This window comes from Haliotis asinina, chromosome 8, assembly GCF_037392515.1.
Source record: "Haliotis asinina isolate JCU_RB_2024 chromosome 8, JCU_Hal_asi_v2, whole genome shotgun sequence".
Taxonomy (NCBI): Eukaryota; Metazoa; Mollusca; class Gastropoda; order Lepetellida; family Haliotidae; genus Haliotis; species Haliotis asinina.
Genome location: NC_090287.1, coordinates 4804574 through 4823583, shown reverse-complemented (window position 1 = coordinate 4823583; position 19010 = coordinate 4804574). Strand labels below are relative to the sequence as shown.

Genomic DNA, 19010 nt, shown 5'->3' with positions numbered 1-19010 from the left:
TGGTCATCTGATATCGATAGGTGCGCCGTATGTGTAGACCTGTATATGACACACCGTGGTCATCTGATATCGATAGGTGCGCTGTAGTGTAGACCTGTATATGACACACCGTGGTCATCTGATATCGATGGGCGCGCTGTAGTGTAGACCTGTATATGGCACACCGTGGTCATCTGATATCGATAGGTGCGCCGTATGTGTAGACCTGTATATGACACACCGTGGTCATCTGATATCGATAGGTGCGCTGTAGTGTAGACCTGTATATGGCACACCGTGGTCATCTGATATCGAGAGGTGCGCTGTAGTGTAGACCTGTATATGACACACCGTGGTCATCTGATATCGATAGGTGCGCTGTAGTGTAGACCTGTATATGGCACACCGTGGTCATCTGATATCGATAGGTGCTCCGTATGTGTAGACCTGTATATGACACACCGTGGTCATCTGATATCGATAGGTGCTCCGTATGTGTAGACCTGTATATGGCACACCGTGGTCATCTGATATCGATAGGTGCGGTGTAGTGTAGACCTGTATATGGCACACCGTGGTCATCTGATATCGATAGGTGCGCCGTATGTGTAGACCTGTCTATGGCACACCGTGGTCATCTGACATCGATAGGTGCGCTGTAGTGTAGACCTGTATATGACACACCGTGGTCATCTGATATCGATGGGCGCGCTGTAGTGTAGACCTGTATATGGCACACCGTGGTCATCTGATATCGATAGGTGCGCCGTATGTGTAGACCTGTATATGACACACCGTGGTCATCTGACATCGATAGGTGCGCTGTAGTGTAGACCTGTATATGAAACACCGTGGTCATCTGATATCGATAGGTGTACTGTAGTGTAGACCTGTATATGGCACACCATGGTCATCTGATATCGAGAGGTGCGCTGTAGTGTAGACCTGTATATGACACACCGTGGTCATCTGATATCGATAGGTGCGCTGTAGTGTAGACCTGTATATGGCACACCGTGGTCATCTGATATCGATAGGTGCGCCGTAAGTGTAGACCTGTATATGGCACACCGTGGTCATCTGATATCGATAGGTGCTCCGTATGTGTAGACCTGTATATGGCACACCGTGGTCATCTGATATCGATAGGTGCGCCGTATGTGTAGACCTGTATATGGCACACCGTGGCCATCTGATATCGATAGGTGCGCTGTAGTGTAGACCTGTATATGGCACATTGTGGTCATCTGATATCAATAGGTGCGCCGTATGTGTAGACCTGTATATGGCATACCGTGGCCATCTGATATCGATAGGTGCGCTGTAGTGTAGACCTGTATATGGCACATTGTGGTCATCTGATATCAATAGGCGCGCCGTAGTGTAGACCTGTATATGGCACACCATGGTCATCTGATATCGATAGGTGCGCCGTATGTGTAGACCTGTATATGACACACCGTGGTCACCTGATATCGATAGGTGTGCTGTAGTGTAGACCTGTATATGACACACCGTGGTCATCTGATATCGATAGGTGCGCCGTATGTGTAGACCTGTATATGACACACCGTGGTCATCTGATATCGATAGGTGCGCTGTAGTGTAGACCTGTATATGGCACATCGTGGTCACCTGATATCGATAGGTGTACTGTAGTGTAGACCTGTATATGGCACATCGTGGTCATCTGATATCGATAGGTGCGGTGTAGTGTAGACCTGTATATGACACACCGTGGTCATCTGATATCGATAGGTGCGCTGTAGTGTAGACCTGTATATGGCATACCGTGGTCATCTGATATCGATAGGTGCGCTGTAGTGTAGACCTGTATATGGCATATCGTGGTGATCTGATATCGATGGGTACGCTGTAGTGTAGACCTGTATATGACACACCGTGGTCATCTGATATCGAGAGGTGCGCCGTATGTGTAGACCTGTATACGACACACCGTGGTCATCTGATATCGATAGGTGCGGTGTAGTGTAGACCTGTATATGGCACACTGTGGTCATCTGATATCGATAGGTGCGCCGTATGTGTAGACCTGTATATGACACACCGTGGTCATCTGATATCGATAGGTGCGCTGTAGTGTAGACCTGTATATGGCACACCGTGGTCATCTGATATCAATAGGTGCGCTGTAGTGTAGACCTGTATATGGCACATCGTGGTCATCTGATATCGATAGGTGCGCCGTATGTGTAGACCTGTATACGACACACCGTGGTCATCTGATATCGATAGGTGCGGTGTAGTGTAGACCTGTATATGGCATACCGTGGTCATCTGATATCGATAGGCGCACTGTAGTGTAGACCTGCATATGGCACACCGTGGTCATCTGATATCGATAGGTGCGCTGCATATGTAGACCTGTATATGGCATACCGTAGTCATCTGATATCGATGGGTACGCTGTAGTGTAGACCTTTACTGGCAAACTACGGTCATCTGATATCGATAGGTGCGCCGTATGTGTAGACCTGTATATGACACACCGTGGTCATCTGATATCGATAGGTGCGCTGTAGTGTAGACCTGTATATGGCATACCGTGGTCATCTGATATCGATGGGTACGCTGTAGTGTAGACCTGTATATGACACACCGTGGTCATCTGATATCGATAGGTGCGCCGTATGTGTAGACCTGTATACGACACACCGTGGTCATCTGATATCGATAGGTGCGGTGTAGTGTAGACCTGTATATGGCACACTGTGGTCATCTGATATCGATAGGTGCGCCGTATGTGTAGACCTGTATATGACACACCGTGGTCATCTGATATCGATAGGTGCGCTGTAGTGTAGACCTGTATATGGCACACCGTGGTCATCTGATATCAATAGGTGCGCTGTAGTGTAGACCTGTATATGGCACATCGTGGTCATCTGATATCGATAGGTGCGCCGTATGTGTAGACCTGTATACGACACACCGTGGTCATCTGATATCGATAGGTGCGGTGTAGTGTAGACCTGTATATGGCATACCGTGGTCATCTGATATCGATAGGCGCACTGTAGTGTAGACCTGCATATGGCACACCGTGGTCATCTGATATCGATAGGTGCGCTGCATATGTAGACCTGTATATGGCATACCGTAGTCATCTGATATCGATGGGTACGCTGTAGTGTAGACCTTTACTGGCAAACTACGGTCATCTGATATCGATAGGTGCGCCGTATGTGTAGACCTGTATATGACACACCGTGGTCATCTGATATCGATAGGTGCGCTGTAGTGTAGACCTGTATATGACACACCGTGGTCATCTGATATCGATGGGTACGCTGTAGTGTAGACCTGTATATGGCATACCGTGGTCATCTGATATCGATAGGTGCGCTGTAGTGTAGACCTGTACTGGCAAACTACGGTCATCTGATATCGATAGGTGCGCTGTAGTGTAGACCTGTATATGGCACACCATGGTCATCTGATATCGATAGGTGCGCTGTAGTGTAGACCTGTATATGGCAAACTGCGGTCATCTGATATCGATAGGTGCGCTGTAGTGTAGACCTGTGTATGAGACACCGTGGTCTTCAGATATCGTATTTCAAGAACTGATGTTGTCTGACCAGTAGATTCTGCGTACATTTCTGTGTAGACATCGTGTTTTGTGTTTCATCAGAAGGTTTATGGAGCCCAATAGTGGTCTTACCATTACTAGGAGGCACAAAGAACCCCACTTGTCCGTTTCTCTGAAGAAGAGAAGGGAGTAAAAATACTCTTATATTCTGTATGTTGACTATCTATCAAAACTTTATCACAGTGAGCTTACTCTCCTAAAATGGCATTTAGCCACAAGTCGATTGCGTCTATATCATTGCTGTTGCAGATTAAACTACCGGAGCATCAGAAATCGCATCGGATCCATGACTCTGCGAGGACAATGATTTACCAGTTACACACTATTGGTACGAACGGTGACCGGTTTACGGCAGTAGTGCTCTAATGCATCAATTACGGGTGTCTTTGTTCCTATTTTCAATACAACAGCAGTCAGTCACATACGCATCAAGATTACTGGAGTTTCTACAAACAGTTACAATACACCGAGGCGTGGCCGTTGCAGTTGTCCACAACGCCGGACAATAGATACTGTTGCAGCAACGTTATCGAATCGTTGGCTGACTAACATTTCCAATTCTGGATTTTACCTGGCACCATGACAAGTCTTTCACACAACAGTGTTTTCCGCGGTTGCCAAGATGCAGCAACGAGATTCATTATACGTTAGTCCAGTCCACCATGATCGATACGACGAAATAACAAAACACGGCTCTTTACATCTGGCTTATGTCTCGTGGCTTCTGAAATACACTTTATACACGATTCTTAAGGTGTTTTTATTCAGTCACTTGCTGAAGGCACGTGTGCATAAAATGTTTTCTAGGTTTGGCAGTCTGACGAAGAGCGTTCAAACCAGTGATAAAAATCTTTCCATATTCATAACCAATGTCTGTTGAAGGCACAGTCCCTCGCACCATTCCGGTTCACAGGATCTCATTGAGATCTGTAATGTATTTGTAAAGTATGTATTGCAGACCCGGGACTTCTGGAATGAGAGTGTCACCTACAACGATTCCCCAGTGGTGTCGGGACACTTATATCATCAATATCATCCTGACCTACTCGTCACATTGACTGATTCCTCTCATTCTCCGGTTACTCTGTGCCGCAGATCAATGATAGTATATTTCAGTAATTGTATATTGACCCCTAGATCATTATGGAAACGGATCTTTCACCATTTATAGAGATGGTATATTCATGATGATTATGTGTACCTAATCAATATCATTAACAGACAGATTTCGGCCTGAGCTCATAGTCTGTACACTATGAATCTTAATGTGTTATGCAAATAAAACCATACCGAATAGGTTTTATGCCTGTTTTTCATAACTTGAATTCTTCATGGTTTTTACCCTACGTGGATAATTAACAATCACCCAGGAGGAAACAATCGCTGCGCAGAGCTGCCTCTCGTTGGGGGAAGGGATCCTATGGCCTTGTGTTGATTCCCCAATTGAAGCCGGCTAACTATAATCTTCTTCATAAACTGTATGTCCGTAATCGTCCGTCACACAAAACTAGTGCACGTCTGAGATCGGCAGAATCACAAATATTCCGTACACAATAGGCCGCCACAGAGTGAGTTGTCTGAACTCATTAATGTATCATACATCTGTCTCGTGAACACGACTTCCAGTCATACCCCCACATTGTCTGCATCTCTGTTTTGTATTTTCACGTTCAATGAAATCTCATATTCTGACGTGGACATGTCCAGCTGAAGCAATATTGTTGTGTGTGGGAAACTAACAGTAAGTCACAAGAGCTGTATCACAATGTGCATGCATATTTCATAATCGCGGGCCCTGGCACAGGTTGTAAATCTTTGGCACCAGTAAAAGCTTTCAAACGAAACCCATTTAGTTAATTCATTGTCTAGTCTTCCTGGTAAGGAGCAGATGTAGAGTTTGAATGGCAAAAAGTATATTTCTCTTTCTTGACCTTGATTTACATAGTTTTCAAAAAGGAAACGCATAGGAGATTCTGAGAATATTGACTTTGCAGAGTGCAGGTCTCCATTTGCATGTGATTGCAGCACACACTAGAGCACTGTACCTAGTTACTATGACCGGTACACTCGCCTCAAATAGACCCAGGATGGTTCTGGAAGTGACGAACGTCAAAATAACCTAACCCCACCGAACATCACCCAGGTGAACAGATTCTGTGGCGAAATCTGACGGAGATCTGACTTGTATGTAGTTCAGAGGTATCTATGTGTGAACAGCAGATTGAAACACGGGTATTTGTTTCAATGTCGCTTTCTTCTGGTTAACAACTGACGGAAGGAGTCGTTTCAAACTGGCAACGCTTTCCACTGTATTTATAATTCTAATGTCAGTGTCATGGTTTTCCGGATCTCAGATGTATGAGCCCAGAAAGATGTGTACATCGACGTCAAAATACGGCACATACACTCGCAGAAGCAAGGGAGATTTCTATTGAAGTACTCAGTCTATACCAATGATGTGTAGAGCAGTGACAGCAGCTAACAGTGCTTACCACAGTTACTGGGCGGAACTCAGCCTCCTGGATATACGTTACGTCTACAGGACATATGACTATCATGTTTCATCCTTCTTTCGTTCAAACTACATGAAAAGTGCAAAGTAAACGTTTTCAATGTTGACCTTTACCGATTATGTTAGAATATTTCTGTCGCCGAATAATCAAACTTGATTGCTTCCATCGGAATATAGTAATATGTATAATTATCATTTATCTGACAATCTCCAGTCTGAAGCTGTTGCATCCCCACAATGTGGCCTGAATCTTCCTAGCTGATTATACATATTATTTAAATGCCATGTGCATTTCTTAACCTACATCCATTGATACCATGTCTACGCGGTCTATCAATCATTTAATGGCGTGATCAATGTGAATATGGGTTCCCAGTGTGTGCGGGTTTCTGTCAACACACGTGGCGGCAAATTACTAGGCTCTGTGTAATACAAAGGGTTCGCTCAGACATATAGTGATATGCGGATTTAATTGTTACTTGACGCACAATTAAGAGTTTTACACCCTGGTACCAGGAAGAAAAATGAGGGATTAGAACACGTAGGGAAGATGAGACCATGCTCTCATGTACGTCGATAGATCAGGGATGTGGTGCTTCAGGATATATCGAACTGACCCAACCCTTTCATCATAAACGACAAAACCATTCCATTAACAGAAAACTTTAGGTCATGATAAACCCCAGTGAAAATCCGACTTATAGGTGGCCTTCACCAACCCACGATTGTTTTGAGGGGCAACTACGTGTTAGACCTGTTGGAGAAGCGGATGTGGATATGACATGTGTGACGTGTCGCATCTATCTATCCTCACGTTTCCAATCGCTGGAATGTTTTGTCCAAACTACAGTATTTACACACCTCTAACATACAACAGGAATACTGTTTAAAGACAGTGTTAAATAGCAAAGTGGCTATAAGAAATGCCATGCAAAATGCTAAGTATTAGATGAGCTACGATCTGACAAATGACCCCAATTGGCATGTATAGGAGCGCCCTCCTGAACATTCCATTTGAAACAAGAGGGAAACAGGTTGTCGTCTAAATATTGAAACGTTCAGTTTCCTGGAGCGAATCGTGTTGTGATGGTGTCTTGCTGAACTAAATCACTCTACGAGACACGTGTTGAACAGCTGCGGTATTGGTTTCACGCCACGGTCACATGCTCCATCACCAATCTACCTGTAGGAACTCAGTTTATGCGTCCATATTACTTGCCCCGCCTGCTTGTCACAAACGTGTTCACTGCGCTGGCTCATCTAATACTTGTCAAGCAGTAATAGCGGAGTCTTTGACATGATTCTGACCATTGTAGGCAAGCGATGTTTCCTTAATCAGCTGGCATCAGTGGTGATTCTCTATAACGGTTACAGACCTACTCCTTCAGAAGATAGATCACAGGCGCTAATATCGTAAAGACACACCAAACCCATAATGCCTGACTCCTTTGGCTCAGTTTGATACTGGGACCGGCTAATCACCACAGTGAATTATTCAACCCCTTTGATGCGGACTAATTGGCTTGGCTTGGAAATTAATGCTGCAGCAGTGATACTTTCATTACACCGTTATTTCTAATGTATCACAACCATGTTGATTAAAACCTAAGATTTGGCTGGAGGAGTGATTGAAATGATTAATGAATGCTCCCAGACAGCATCGCAAAGTGATTGGGGAAATGTATATCAGACGAAATGAAGAAAACGCTATAAACATCTGGTGGTTTAGTCAGGAAAATATGAAGAATGCCAGTAGTATCAGTTACTGTTAATGTCAGGGTAGGATAGTCTACAAAATTATGGACAATCATGTGTGACAGTTGTTACAGTAAAACATCATGACTGTATATTTGTCAAAAAACCCTTTTAAGCCTTTGGCGATTTGTCCATACCTCAAATGACAAATTGTGATTAGTTGATTTTAGCAATGTAAAAATATAATACAGACTATACTATGATAACGTCTAATTAACTATAAGGGCATGTTGACCAAGTCATGAAAGAAAACAGGAACATACCTTAATGTAGGTACATGACAACCGGTGTGCGTAACACCGTGATTTATAAAGTCTCTTGGCGTTAACATAAGAATCGTAATTCTACATGATTGGATTAACTGGAGGTGTAAAGCTGAGTACATGCAAACATGTATGAAAGGTATTATATATTACATGTATTTTATCAATGTACGTATGTAACAATACAGGCTGTGTGTCTGGGGAAGCCAATCTTTGGGAACAGGGTGGGGTGGATTGTTGGTTTAGGGAACTATTCTTACCTGGAATCACTCCAGGGTGGGGTGCATTCAAACCACAAATTTCAACACTTCCATGTGTAGGACTCATATCACTGTGACCTGCTAGTCAATGTTTAGGTGACATATTCAAATACTGTTTCAAGCTTTTCTTTAACCAAACTCATTCTAAAATGAAAATATTCATGAAAATATGTATTGGCATAATTGACATTATTTCAGGTTCCATGTGATTTACGAATGAAACATGCATGCAAGGGTTTGTATTAGTGACAAAGTCTTGTATAGGAAACTAAATGCTCAGATCACCTAAACAGCATTAAACTTCATCAATGTCTAAAGGTTCTCCTACAGCCACATTTAAATACTGGCCTGACATTGGTAAACAGCACTCGTGAAGACCAAAGTTTTTCTCAAGGACAATGTGTTCTTAGTCAGTTCTTAAGGGAAATTATGTTTATGTTAATAATTCAGGACCATTTTGTTTTCCATTATGACTGAAACTTAAAACCGATGATCAGATATCTACTAGTTCAGTATGTTTTATATATCGAGTCTCCGAGGTGAGGTTCAGGAGTGTACACGGCAACTGCGTGACAGACTACCTGTGTGCTTGTGTCTCTTTGAGTGGGATGGGGCTTGGGGCCAAGACGACAAGTATTGGGTGTTGGCTGTTACCTGTTGGTGTTGTGTTACCTGCTACAGTTTTGACGAAATATGATCCCACTTTATTCCCATATCACACCCTTATTATTAATTCACAATTATATATAAACATCATAATAGCAATCAATTGTTGAACACCTTTTTACGTCTTTATATGCATGGCGTATATTCCAGAGAAGCAACTATCTCTAAACTTACACAAACTGGTCACTTGTTGCATTCGTTTGTTTCCAACCAATGTGAGAAATGATGAAATGAGCCTTCTAAAGTCACGCAAACTATGATTTCATTGCTTGTGTATGTTTGTCGTGTACGTGCGCATCTGCTTGAATGTCTGTGTGCGTGCGGAAGCAGGACCAATTCTTCTCTGTCAAAGAGATAGTCAACTGAGATTTCATCACTTTAACCTTGACAGCTGGATAAGATATAGATATATCTCACAGTAGACCAGCCTGCATCCATATATATTGCAAGAGAATTATTAACACTGCTGGGTTTCACGTTTCTTTCATACATGTATGTACAAATTTATTGTATTTCGAGTTCACGTAGTGGTCACATATTGGCCTGTATTATCAATTCCGTACATTGAGTCATATTGGAGATGTAGGGTAGAATACATCATTTGACGCAAACGACACACATTTACAAACTGAGGCCATATTGACAATAACACACTTACAAATTGAACACAGTGTGGATTGTGTGGACGGCTGTTAGTCCCATCGTAGGGACGCCATTACAGGTCCCTTACTGTTTATAGTTGGTTAGGTTGACGCAAATTGCTAAGTACAACCAAATATCTTGTCTCTGTTGTAACCTAAGTTCGTGAAACACGAATTCAACCCCCATAATAGTCGATCTAAACAACTCCAACAGTATGTACAAGATGTATGTGTTCACTGATAATGGAATGTAGCATTACAAAACCTTCCACCTTTCATCAACTCAAACGCCTCAGGGGTTACCAAGTGCAGACTTGGTACGGCATTATGTGCATTCGATATCAATCTGGGTATTTTGGCGAAGCACAGTATTCACAGTCTTAACAATAGGCATTCAATGCGTCTATTATGAAGCAACCCAACACATCCATAACAAGCGCGTCGGTCCTCAGTAAGCCCCAGCTTAAAGGGCTACATGTTTCTTGGTGTGTCCAATGGAAAACCAACCAGGCAGAGCGGGGTAGTCTACGATACGTAGCTCTTGTTTTTAGTCAACTTTTCTACAGACATTCACGGTCGGTCGAGGTTATTTGGCTTAATCCACTTATTACACCGTCCAGGTTGAAAGCTGATTACACATTTCTGGTAGCTTGTTTCATGCGAGTTACGTTCTCTAGATTGATGCACGACAGTGGGCGTTACTGAGTGGACAATGTCCTTGTGTATTGTACCGTTGAGGGACAGACGTAGGTAACACTGCAATGGTAACTTTACAACAAAGTATAGCAAGCATTGTGTAGGTAAATCAATGAGAAGAGTTGAGAACTTTAGGCAGTTATGATAAAACCGTTTGTCCACCGCGGCCACCATTATGGATCTACAATTATATTTAACTCAACTTTAGCTCATATGGAATGTTCAACACGGCTTTAACTGAATGTTTATTCAAAAGCATTGTTTTTAGAAATGAAAAGTTTGAGAATAACGTTCTAATTAAACCTTATTGAACTAATTCCAATGCTTAGCAGGTTACAGTGTTTTTACCTGTGAAACATACAACACAGGTAGACAAGCATGTTTTCATGCTGATCTGCCTATTGACCCTAAACACACAAGGTGTTCATATAACTGGCCTTGACTACGTACGTGTCAGTGTTTGAACATTTAATCCCCCGCGACAGCTTGTCTGGAGGCTGTCTATTTGTTACGTATGCTAGTGACCGTTAAGCACATTGAACAGTCGGTGGAAATAACTCATCACTGACACAGTCAAAGCTCGAAACCTGCACCAATGCAGTCGCTAGGTTCAGTTCTGTCTTTTTACGATATCGGATTGGAACAGGAGATTGCAAATATTGCCAATTGCCAGGAATCAGCTAGACCTTTCCATTAGAAAGCACCCCATTTCCGTGTTATCGATTCCCATCACACGCGGGTATCGCTGACTGCTGGGTTAAATGGTAAGGAAGAGATCGGGGCACAACAGAGCCGGCGGTAATAGGTCGGTTATTAACAGAACAATTCCAGGCCTCCATTTCCCTCATAACTCACAATACGATTTAAATAGTGTTTACCGATACCATAACAGCATAGTATGTACGCAAGCACCGTGACAATCTACATGGAGTGTTTACTTTGTGCAATGAATGTACCAAATGTAAGAGTGTACATACCTGAGGCCGCTTGTCGAGAATCACTTTCACATTATCAGCGGTACCTTCCTTAATCGCCACCTGTAAGGGGTTAATCCCGTTTTGATCCTTTTGTTTTGGGTCTGCCCCAGCTGAGAGAAGTATCGCTGCCAGGTTAGATGTACTACAGGCGGCTGCCCAGTGGAGGGCTGTTTGCCCTTCCGTAGTCTTAGCCCTAACGTTAGCACCATTCTTAATGAGAACCAAACAGCACTCTACGTAATCCTCGTCGTCATCCCCATCATTCTCCTTCAACGCTTTGGCACACAAAATCAGAGGAGTGGTCCCATTCGGTTCAAGCTCTTCGTTGACTCTCTGGGCGACCGCACGTGGGGGGAAGTCCGTCAGTAACTTATTCAACTGCTTCACGTTCCCCTTGGTGAGATATTCCCGCAGTTTACTGCGGGCCTCCATGCCTGAGTCAACGGGGTGCTAGACGTTTGTTACCCTCACACCCACGTGCCCAGCACTCCCAGAACACGGGACCAACCCTCCGTGACCATACCACACCTTCCCTGGTCGGGACGTAAATATTGACGAGGTCAGGAGTTACTAAGACGTGCGAGTGGATCTCTCTCGTCCCATTCAGTCACCAAATGAATTCACTCGGCCGCTATGAATTGTTACCGCCTGACTATCCGAGAACAAGGGTTTCAACGAGCGAGTGATCCAAAGATTGTTCATGTGCGTGAATGTCTGTGAATCTGTGAAGGATTACCTCCCGTGTCAGAAGTTCTAACCATAGTGACCACTATCCTGAACAGTCCTCGCGTCCGAACAATTCCAAACAGTAAACTGAACTAGCGATGAGCATCGGAGTCGATACTTTCTATGTCCAATATAGTGTCAGAGATGCAGTAATCGTGTATCAGATTGGCTGAGTCCTGTGCTAGGCAGCGTCCCATGTGACTTGGAACATGTTTTCCCCATTGCTCTGTCCACGTTGCTAAAGATTTCACAACCCCACATGTCAGCTCACAGACATGGTTTCAGCATACATCTTCAGACAGCAGTTGTATATACATATCTGTGTGGATCAGCAGTAAGTGAGGTTCTAGTCGTGATGATATGAAACAGTATGTCACAGCGCGAGATGCTATCAACTGAATCTCCTAGCATCTGTGGCCAACACGTCCCATCACTGTATCCCTAGCACGTCCATCGCAACGACCGTTCGCACTCTTCATTAATGCAGGTATCACTGGCGTCAACAACTACATGGTTGGCCCTCGGTTGATAGGTGCGTAGCAACGACAGCAACGACCTTAAACCGGCAAGGCGGGTACACTTGAGAAGTTCCAAAAATCAATCAAATCTTGCAGGAGAACTCTGCCCGTACAAGCGCTCTGGAATCAATCAGCAGTTATCCACTTCAAATAATTCATTAGGTGGATCTAAAAAGTGATGGTGAGATGCAGAAATGGGACCTCCGTTAATTCAGCTTTTATACTCACGCAATTCCAAAAGTACAAACACTGTAACTATTTACGAAGATCAGTCAGTATTGTAAGTCTTCCTTCTACCAGTTCAGCATAACTAATCCAATGTCTTTCAGTCTGTGTACCCCTATTGCCAATCCAGCAGAGGTTTATATCCTCATAAAGGAAGCTGTCATTATCGAGAGACTTCAGAAGGCACAGGCAACATCCTTTGAGAAGTCCTCTCTCACTGTGTCCTACACGACGCTGGGGGCTTTTCGTCCTTCAGTCAGTCGGAAAGCCCCGTACCAAACTCAGTCTCAGTCTCAAGTTTCAGGGGAACCTAAACAGGAAATTATCAGCTTGTGAGATATAATGAGAGTTACTGGTTGGTTGAACTGTGCAACGTTGATAATCCCGCTTAACACTCTTAAGGTAGGTTTAAGGCGATTATGACGCAATGATGCCTATTATGTTACGTTTTAATGATATACACTCCCCGAATAACAGATTTTGATACTCAATATTGGGATTATCAGTACATGTGGTTTAACACATGTATTACGTTCCAAGTATTAAAAGCTTTTTCACACACTCGGGATAGAGTCAGAAACACTCTAATTCCCTAAAGCCGTAAACTATATACAGAACAAAAAGATGTATTGATCATGAATATGACAGGTGATGTGTTTTTGTAGTAACGTCCCCACATGCGTACAATGTGTGCAGCCATTTTCTGGTGTCCCATGCCGTAATATTGCTGGAATATTGCTAACCGTGGCGTAAAACTAAATTCACACACTAACTCACTTACGCTTTAGTAACGACTAAGCACACAGTTTCGTAAATTTATTCACGAAAATTCATGAGCACTACTTTATTTTCGTCACGTATATTTCGTGCAAAAAAGGGAATGTTACTTGGTAATGTTAGAACCAGAACATTGTGTAGTTTCATTTGTCAACGGTCCTCGCTGTTTCTGTTTGTCTGTTCTTTAGACGTTCAATTATTTCAGTAAAATGCCAAAGAACATGCCACTGGGGGGAGGTGTAAAAACATTTAAACTGACTGACGGAATCAATATCCCAATGGAGACGCCGTTGCCCAGAGTGACAGCTTAATATTCCATGTGTAGCGTAATACTGATCTCGTACGTTCAAAGCCATTCGCATCGGTCGTAAAATATTGACACTCAGTCTCTAGAACGAGGCTTGTCAATGACATTGACAACCTCTAACATCCTTCTGCACTGCTGTCGACCTTCAAAGCAGACTAGGAAAGCTGGTGTCGAAGCAGTTTGATGAGCAGTCGTTGCTGTACTCACATGTGTAAGTGCGATCTTGAAACTATGTTCTTTGATGGAAGAGCCTGAAAGGTGCGAATCAATAATGGCAGTATGTGGGTACACGCTTGGAGTTGATTCTGGTAATGGCTCACTTATATTCCATACCTTCATTCCCCCATTGGTAAATAACGGTTTACAAGTTACTCGCAGATTATGTGAATATACTAGTAGGGTGAGCTAATGGGGCTTTCTACCTGGGTATTCGAGCAAACGGCCCTGACCTAGAAGATGTGGCGTATGACAAGGCATGTGATAGTACTGGAATTCACTCGAGTATTGATTTACATAAGTAACATGTGACATTAGCTGGCGTCTCCTGTAAGTTTGATTCAATCCAGCGTTCGAAATTACCGTCGATCGTTAGGTCCGAAGCCGACTGAAAATCACTCGGATCCACAGCTTTTCTTTTCTGCAGGCCCTTAAAGCCGACATTTTCTTTTGTTATTTTTTTTATTAAAGTACATTAAATATATATTTATAGGGCCTAACCATTCTGATGAGGACTGATAACCTTTTCTGGTTCTTGGTTCGTAGGACCTGCAAGTGGTCAGGGTTAGGGGAAAAGTTGTTTGATAGCGGGAATACATTTGCACCCTTAAATATACAACGTAAATAGATAACGCCAAGTCCAACAAATACAAGGTGTCGATAAACTGTTGAATCAGACTCGTCTGGGAGTGCAAAGGCCAAATAGCGGTTGAAAATAATGGATCAGCGAAAGTCAGAAATGATGACACACACGTGGAATAAAGAAGAATGTTTCACTCCCCAAATAGGGTTATAGCAACACAGCTGTCACACTAGCTAATGATGTGTTTAGGGTAAATATATCCCGCCTGCCCCTTGGAGGTTACATAGGGTAACAACTGCAAGATTTGCAGACAAGAGTCCTTGGTTATTTCCTAACAAACACATGACCCTCAAACGCACTATAAAGTAGTGCATTTTATTGATAGATTACTACGTCTAATAGTCTCAGCTGTACAACAGCACAGCAGAGAAACAATTTCACAGTCACAAAAACACATTACACATCCCACAAATGCACGTCACACCACACTGCATGTATAACAAAGTACAACACACTCCAAAACTGTACCGTATTGTAACCTTGTTCAGCACTGCAGAGCAGAACACACGCTACTGCACAACACTGTATAATACAACACGTATACCCTGTACAAGATTATAGAACTCAATACACCTTACTGCACAACATAATATGAAACAACAAGTACACCATATACAACATTATAGAGCATAGTGCACGCTACTGTAAACATTGTATACCACAACAGGTACAACACACTCTGAAACATATACAGAACCACACACGCTACTGTACATAACACACGCAGAACACAACAAAGCATACGCTGCTGCATGACAACACGCACAACGACCCGAAATCGTTATAAAAGTGCACGCAATACTGCACACTCAATCATAATACAACTGCACGCAATACTGCACATGCAATCATTATACAGCTGCACGCATGACTGTACACCCAATCATAATACAGTTGCACGCTTTACTGTACACAACACCAAAGTGGATGCTGCAACAAATCAACTGCGCGAACGCATAGTTGTGTCAGAACCGTTACCACGTTTCAAGACATGTTCAGAACTTCCAAACATAATACTTGATACTCCCGCCCCCATGACACGTGTAAATGTGTGCCAGTATTTCAACAACCATACTCACGCCTGCATGTGTTTGAGCACCACTGTACGTAAACACGGTAGACAACAGTCCCTTGCAGTAAAGGGCCATGATGGATGCCCCATAAACTCACTTTGGTCAGTCTGCATCCGAGCTATCAACTCCTCGGGTCTGATTTTGCCGTTGGCATTCGCCGTCGTCGACGTTGATATCACAGGAAAGGACGAGGACGAGTCAAGTCGTCATCTCTCACCTGAGCAATCGAAAAAATGTCATTGTGCGATGTAACCCAATTTATCGATTTCTCTTGGAGCAACGTCGTTCCAATATGGGGTCTATTTTTTCTCTGGCATATTCCCAACAGTCGCCGGGCGGTGAGTCTCCGAGATGTAATCACTTGGCGACTCTCGTTGTGGAGCTCGTTTACTGGCCTGTTTGCGGGTGATTACGAGAATCTTTCTACTAATATGTTATTCACAGTCACCCCAGCGTGATGTGACTGGGGCAATTCTCACAACATCCTGACAGTAGGAGCCAGTTGTTCGCTCGAGGCGATGATAATCGGGCCGTAAGGAAACTTCTCTTATATTCTTGACCTGATAACATCAGATCTGAACCTGAAAGGATTTCAGCAACGTTGTCAGGTAAATTCCTCTGGTTATGTGTAATGGCATGCCGCTTTAACGTTAAGAATGAACTTGATACGCAAATAGTATGGCCGACATGCCTGACTTTCCCAGTGTCTTTCGAGGTTGCCTACACAAAAGCACTGGCGACTGTTCGAAGTAATGACTGCTGTTTAGATGAATATTAATTTACAAATTGGAACATCTTTCTTTAGATGGATGTGACAACTGTGACATATCTCAGGAAGGAGTTGGGGTCTTATGGCGAGGAGATCATGAAAGCGAATAACGGGAGTTTTTTCACAATCAAAGTCCGTATGAATTATTGAAGAGATTTCCCCATATGCATATGTCCGTATGGTTTTATTCAAATGTCTCGCTAACTGAAGTCGAAAGTTATTAAAATAACAGCGGAACTTCGGACCTGTACGTGGTTCTTTTCACGGCTATGTCGAAACGAAACCACGTCAACGATGGTGTTCTTGCTGTTGCCTATACGTGGCACAACGCACGCACGCACGCACACAGTCAACTCGGAATCAGCACACAGTGACTGAGTGGAGAATCCTTGTTTAACTGTGGACTTGTACAGACAGACAGACAGACAAAGGAAATATGTGAACAGGTCAGCGATTCGCGCGAAATGCACGTACAGGATCACTTAGTGCATGGACCTCCCGACAAGTCAATATCCATTAAAGACACGTTTACACAACGGATTAAGGTGTCGTCCTGATGAAGCAAAAACAGAGGAAATGATCGTCTGCCGCACGCATGTCCAGGAATCCATTTTTCTCATTAAATCACCTCCATCGGACGAAAATGATCAAAACGTTCACCCATAATATATGGCAAAGTTCCTAAAGCTGAACAACACCTAGATTGCAACTGCAGAAATGATTATTATATCTTACACATTTTAAAATCAGTGTACTGACATCCTGAAGTGGCTATTTGTTAAATACTGGGCACGTTTTCCAATCTTTTCACCCATTAATCATTTTGACGACCATCCTTGAATCTGCCTTGTCACGTGATTAATAAGATTCGATCACATGATCCCCAAGCACATGTCTCCTCGTACCGTGTCACCCACGGTGAACTCGGGGTTTCGATCCGAGTCATGGATAAACGTAATTATTCCAGCAATTTATCGTCGTTTCGAAGTTACGTTCGGCATGGGATATATTGACCAACACACCTTTCACTAAGACGCACATAGAACCAAGATGCCATGTTAAGTCAGATCAAGATCAGAAGGAAAATCAAATGGATTTACGATCCATAAATATTGACGTATATTCTCTTGTTAAATTGTTCTAAAGGTCCATGAAGAGATTGTCAATTGACATGAGATGTAAGTTATTTAGCATGGGAATCTGTAGAAGACGGGTATCTAGTTCTGTTGTTGAGATAATATACTACCCGGAACATGGTCGATCCAACTTCATCATCCTGTTGAAGAAACATCTGTCCATATCCGTTGCCAGGCGTTGCTATGCTTTGAGGAACATGATACTATGCTTTTAGAACAGCATACTTCCTTAGAGGTAGACCTTGTAATATTGCTGGGTGCAGATCGACATGACGTAGCTGTGATATTGCTGGCTGCAGGTCGACACGACGTAGCTGTAATATTGCTAGCTACAGGCCATATGAGGTAGCTGTTATACTGCTGGCTGCAGGCCAACATGACGTAGCTGTGATGTTCTGCTGTAGGCCGACATGACGCACTGTAATATTGCGAGCTACAGGTTGACATGACATACCTGTAATATTGCTAGCTACAGGTCGAAATGACTATAGGCCGACATGACGATCGAAGCTGTGATATATTTGGTTACGGGCCGACATGACGTAACTTTCATATTCCTGACTACAGACTGACATGACGAAGCTGTAATACTGGTAGCTACAGGACGACATGAGGTAGCCGTGATATTCTTGGCTGCAGGCCGACATGACGTAGCTGTGATATTGTTGGCTGCAGGTCTACATGAGGTAGCTGTGTTATTCTTGGCTGCAGGCCGACATGACGTAGCTGTGATATTGCTGGCTGCAGGTCGACATGAGGTAGCTGTGATATTACTGGCTGCAGGTCGACATGAGGTAGCTGTGATATTGCTGGCTGCAGGTCGACATGAGGTAGCTGTGATACTGCTGGCTGAAGGTCGACATGAGGTAGCTGTGATATTACTGGCTGCAGGTCGACATGAGGTAGCTGTGATATTGTTGGCTGCAGGTCGACATGAGGTAGCTGTGATATTCTTGGCTGCAGGCCGACATGAGGTAGCTGTGATACTGCTGGCTGAAGGTCGACATGAGGTAGCTGTGATATTACTGGCTGCAGGTCGACATGAGGTAGCTGTGCTATTGCTGGCTGCAGGTCGACACGAGGTAGCTGTGATATTGCTGGCTGCAGGTCGACATGAGGTAGCTGTGCTATTGCTGGCTGCAGGTCGACATGAGGTAGCTGTGATATTACTGGCTGCAGGTCGACATGAGGTAGCTGTGATATTACTGGCTGCAGGTCGACATGACGAGCTGCAATATTGCCAGCTACAGGCCTGCAT

At 43.5% G+C, this 19010-nt stretch overlaps 2 protein-coding genes across 2 annotated transcripts in view; both read right to left on the bottom strand.

Annotated features, from left to right (window-relative positions):
• LOC137294266 (inversin-B-like) overlaps positions 1 to 11794 on the bottom strand; it is a 50850-nt gene extending 39056 nt beyond the window's left edge. The window contains exon 1 of the mRNA XM_067825273.1: positions 11363 to 11794. Within this exon, the coding sequence (XP_067681374.1) occupies positions 11363 to 11794 (432 nt within the window). The remainder of the gene's footprint in view (positions 1 to 11362) is intronic.
• A 6427-nt stretch (positions 11795 to 18221) lies between these two features.
• Positions 18222 to 19010, bottom strand: LOC137294341 (uncharacterized). The gene has a single exon (XM_067825343.1). It carries the CDS (start codon positions 19008 to 19010, stop codon positions 18222 to 18224), a length of 789 nt encoding a protein of 262 aa, XP_067681444.1.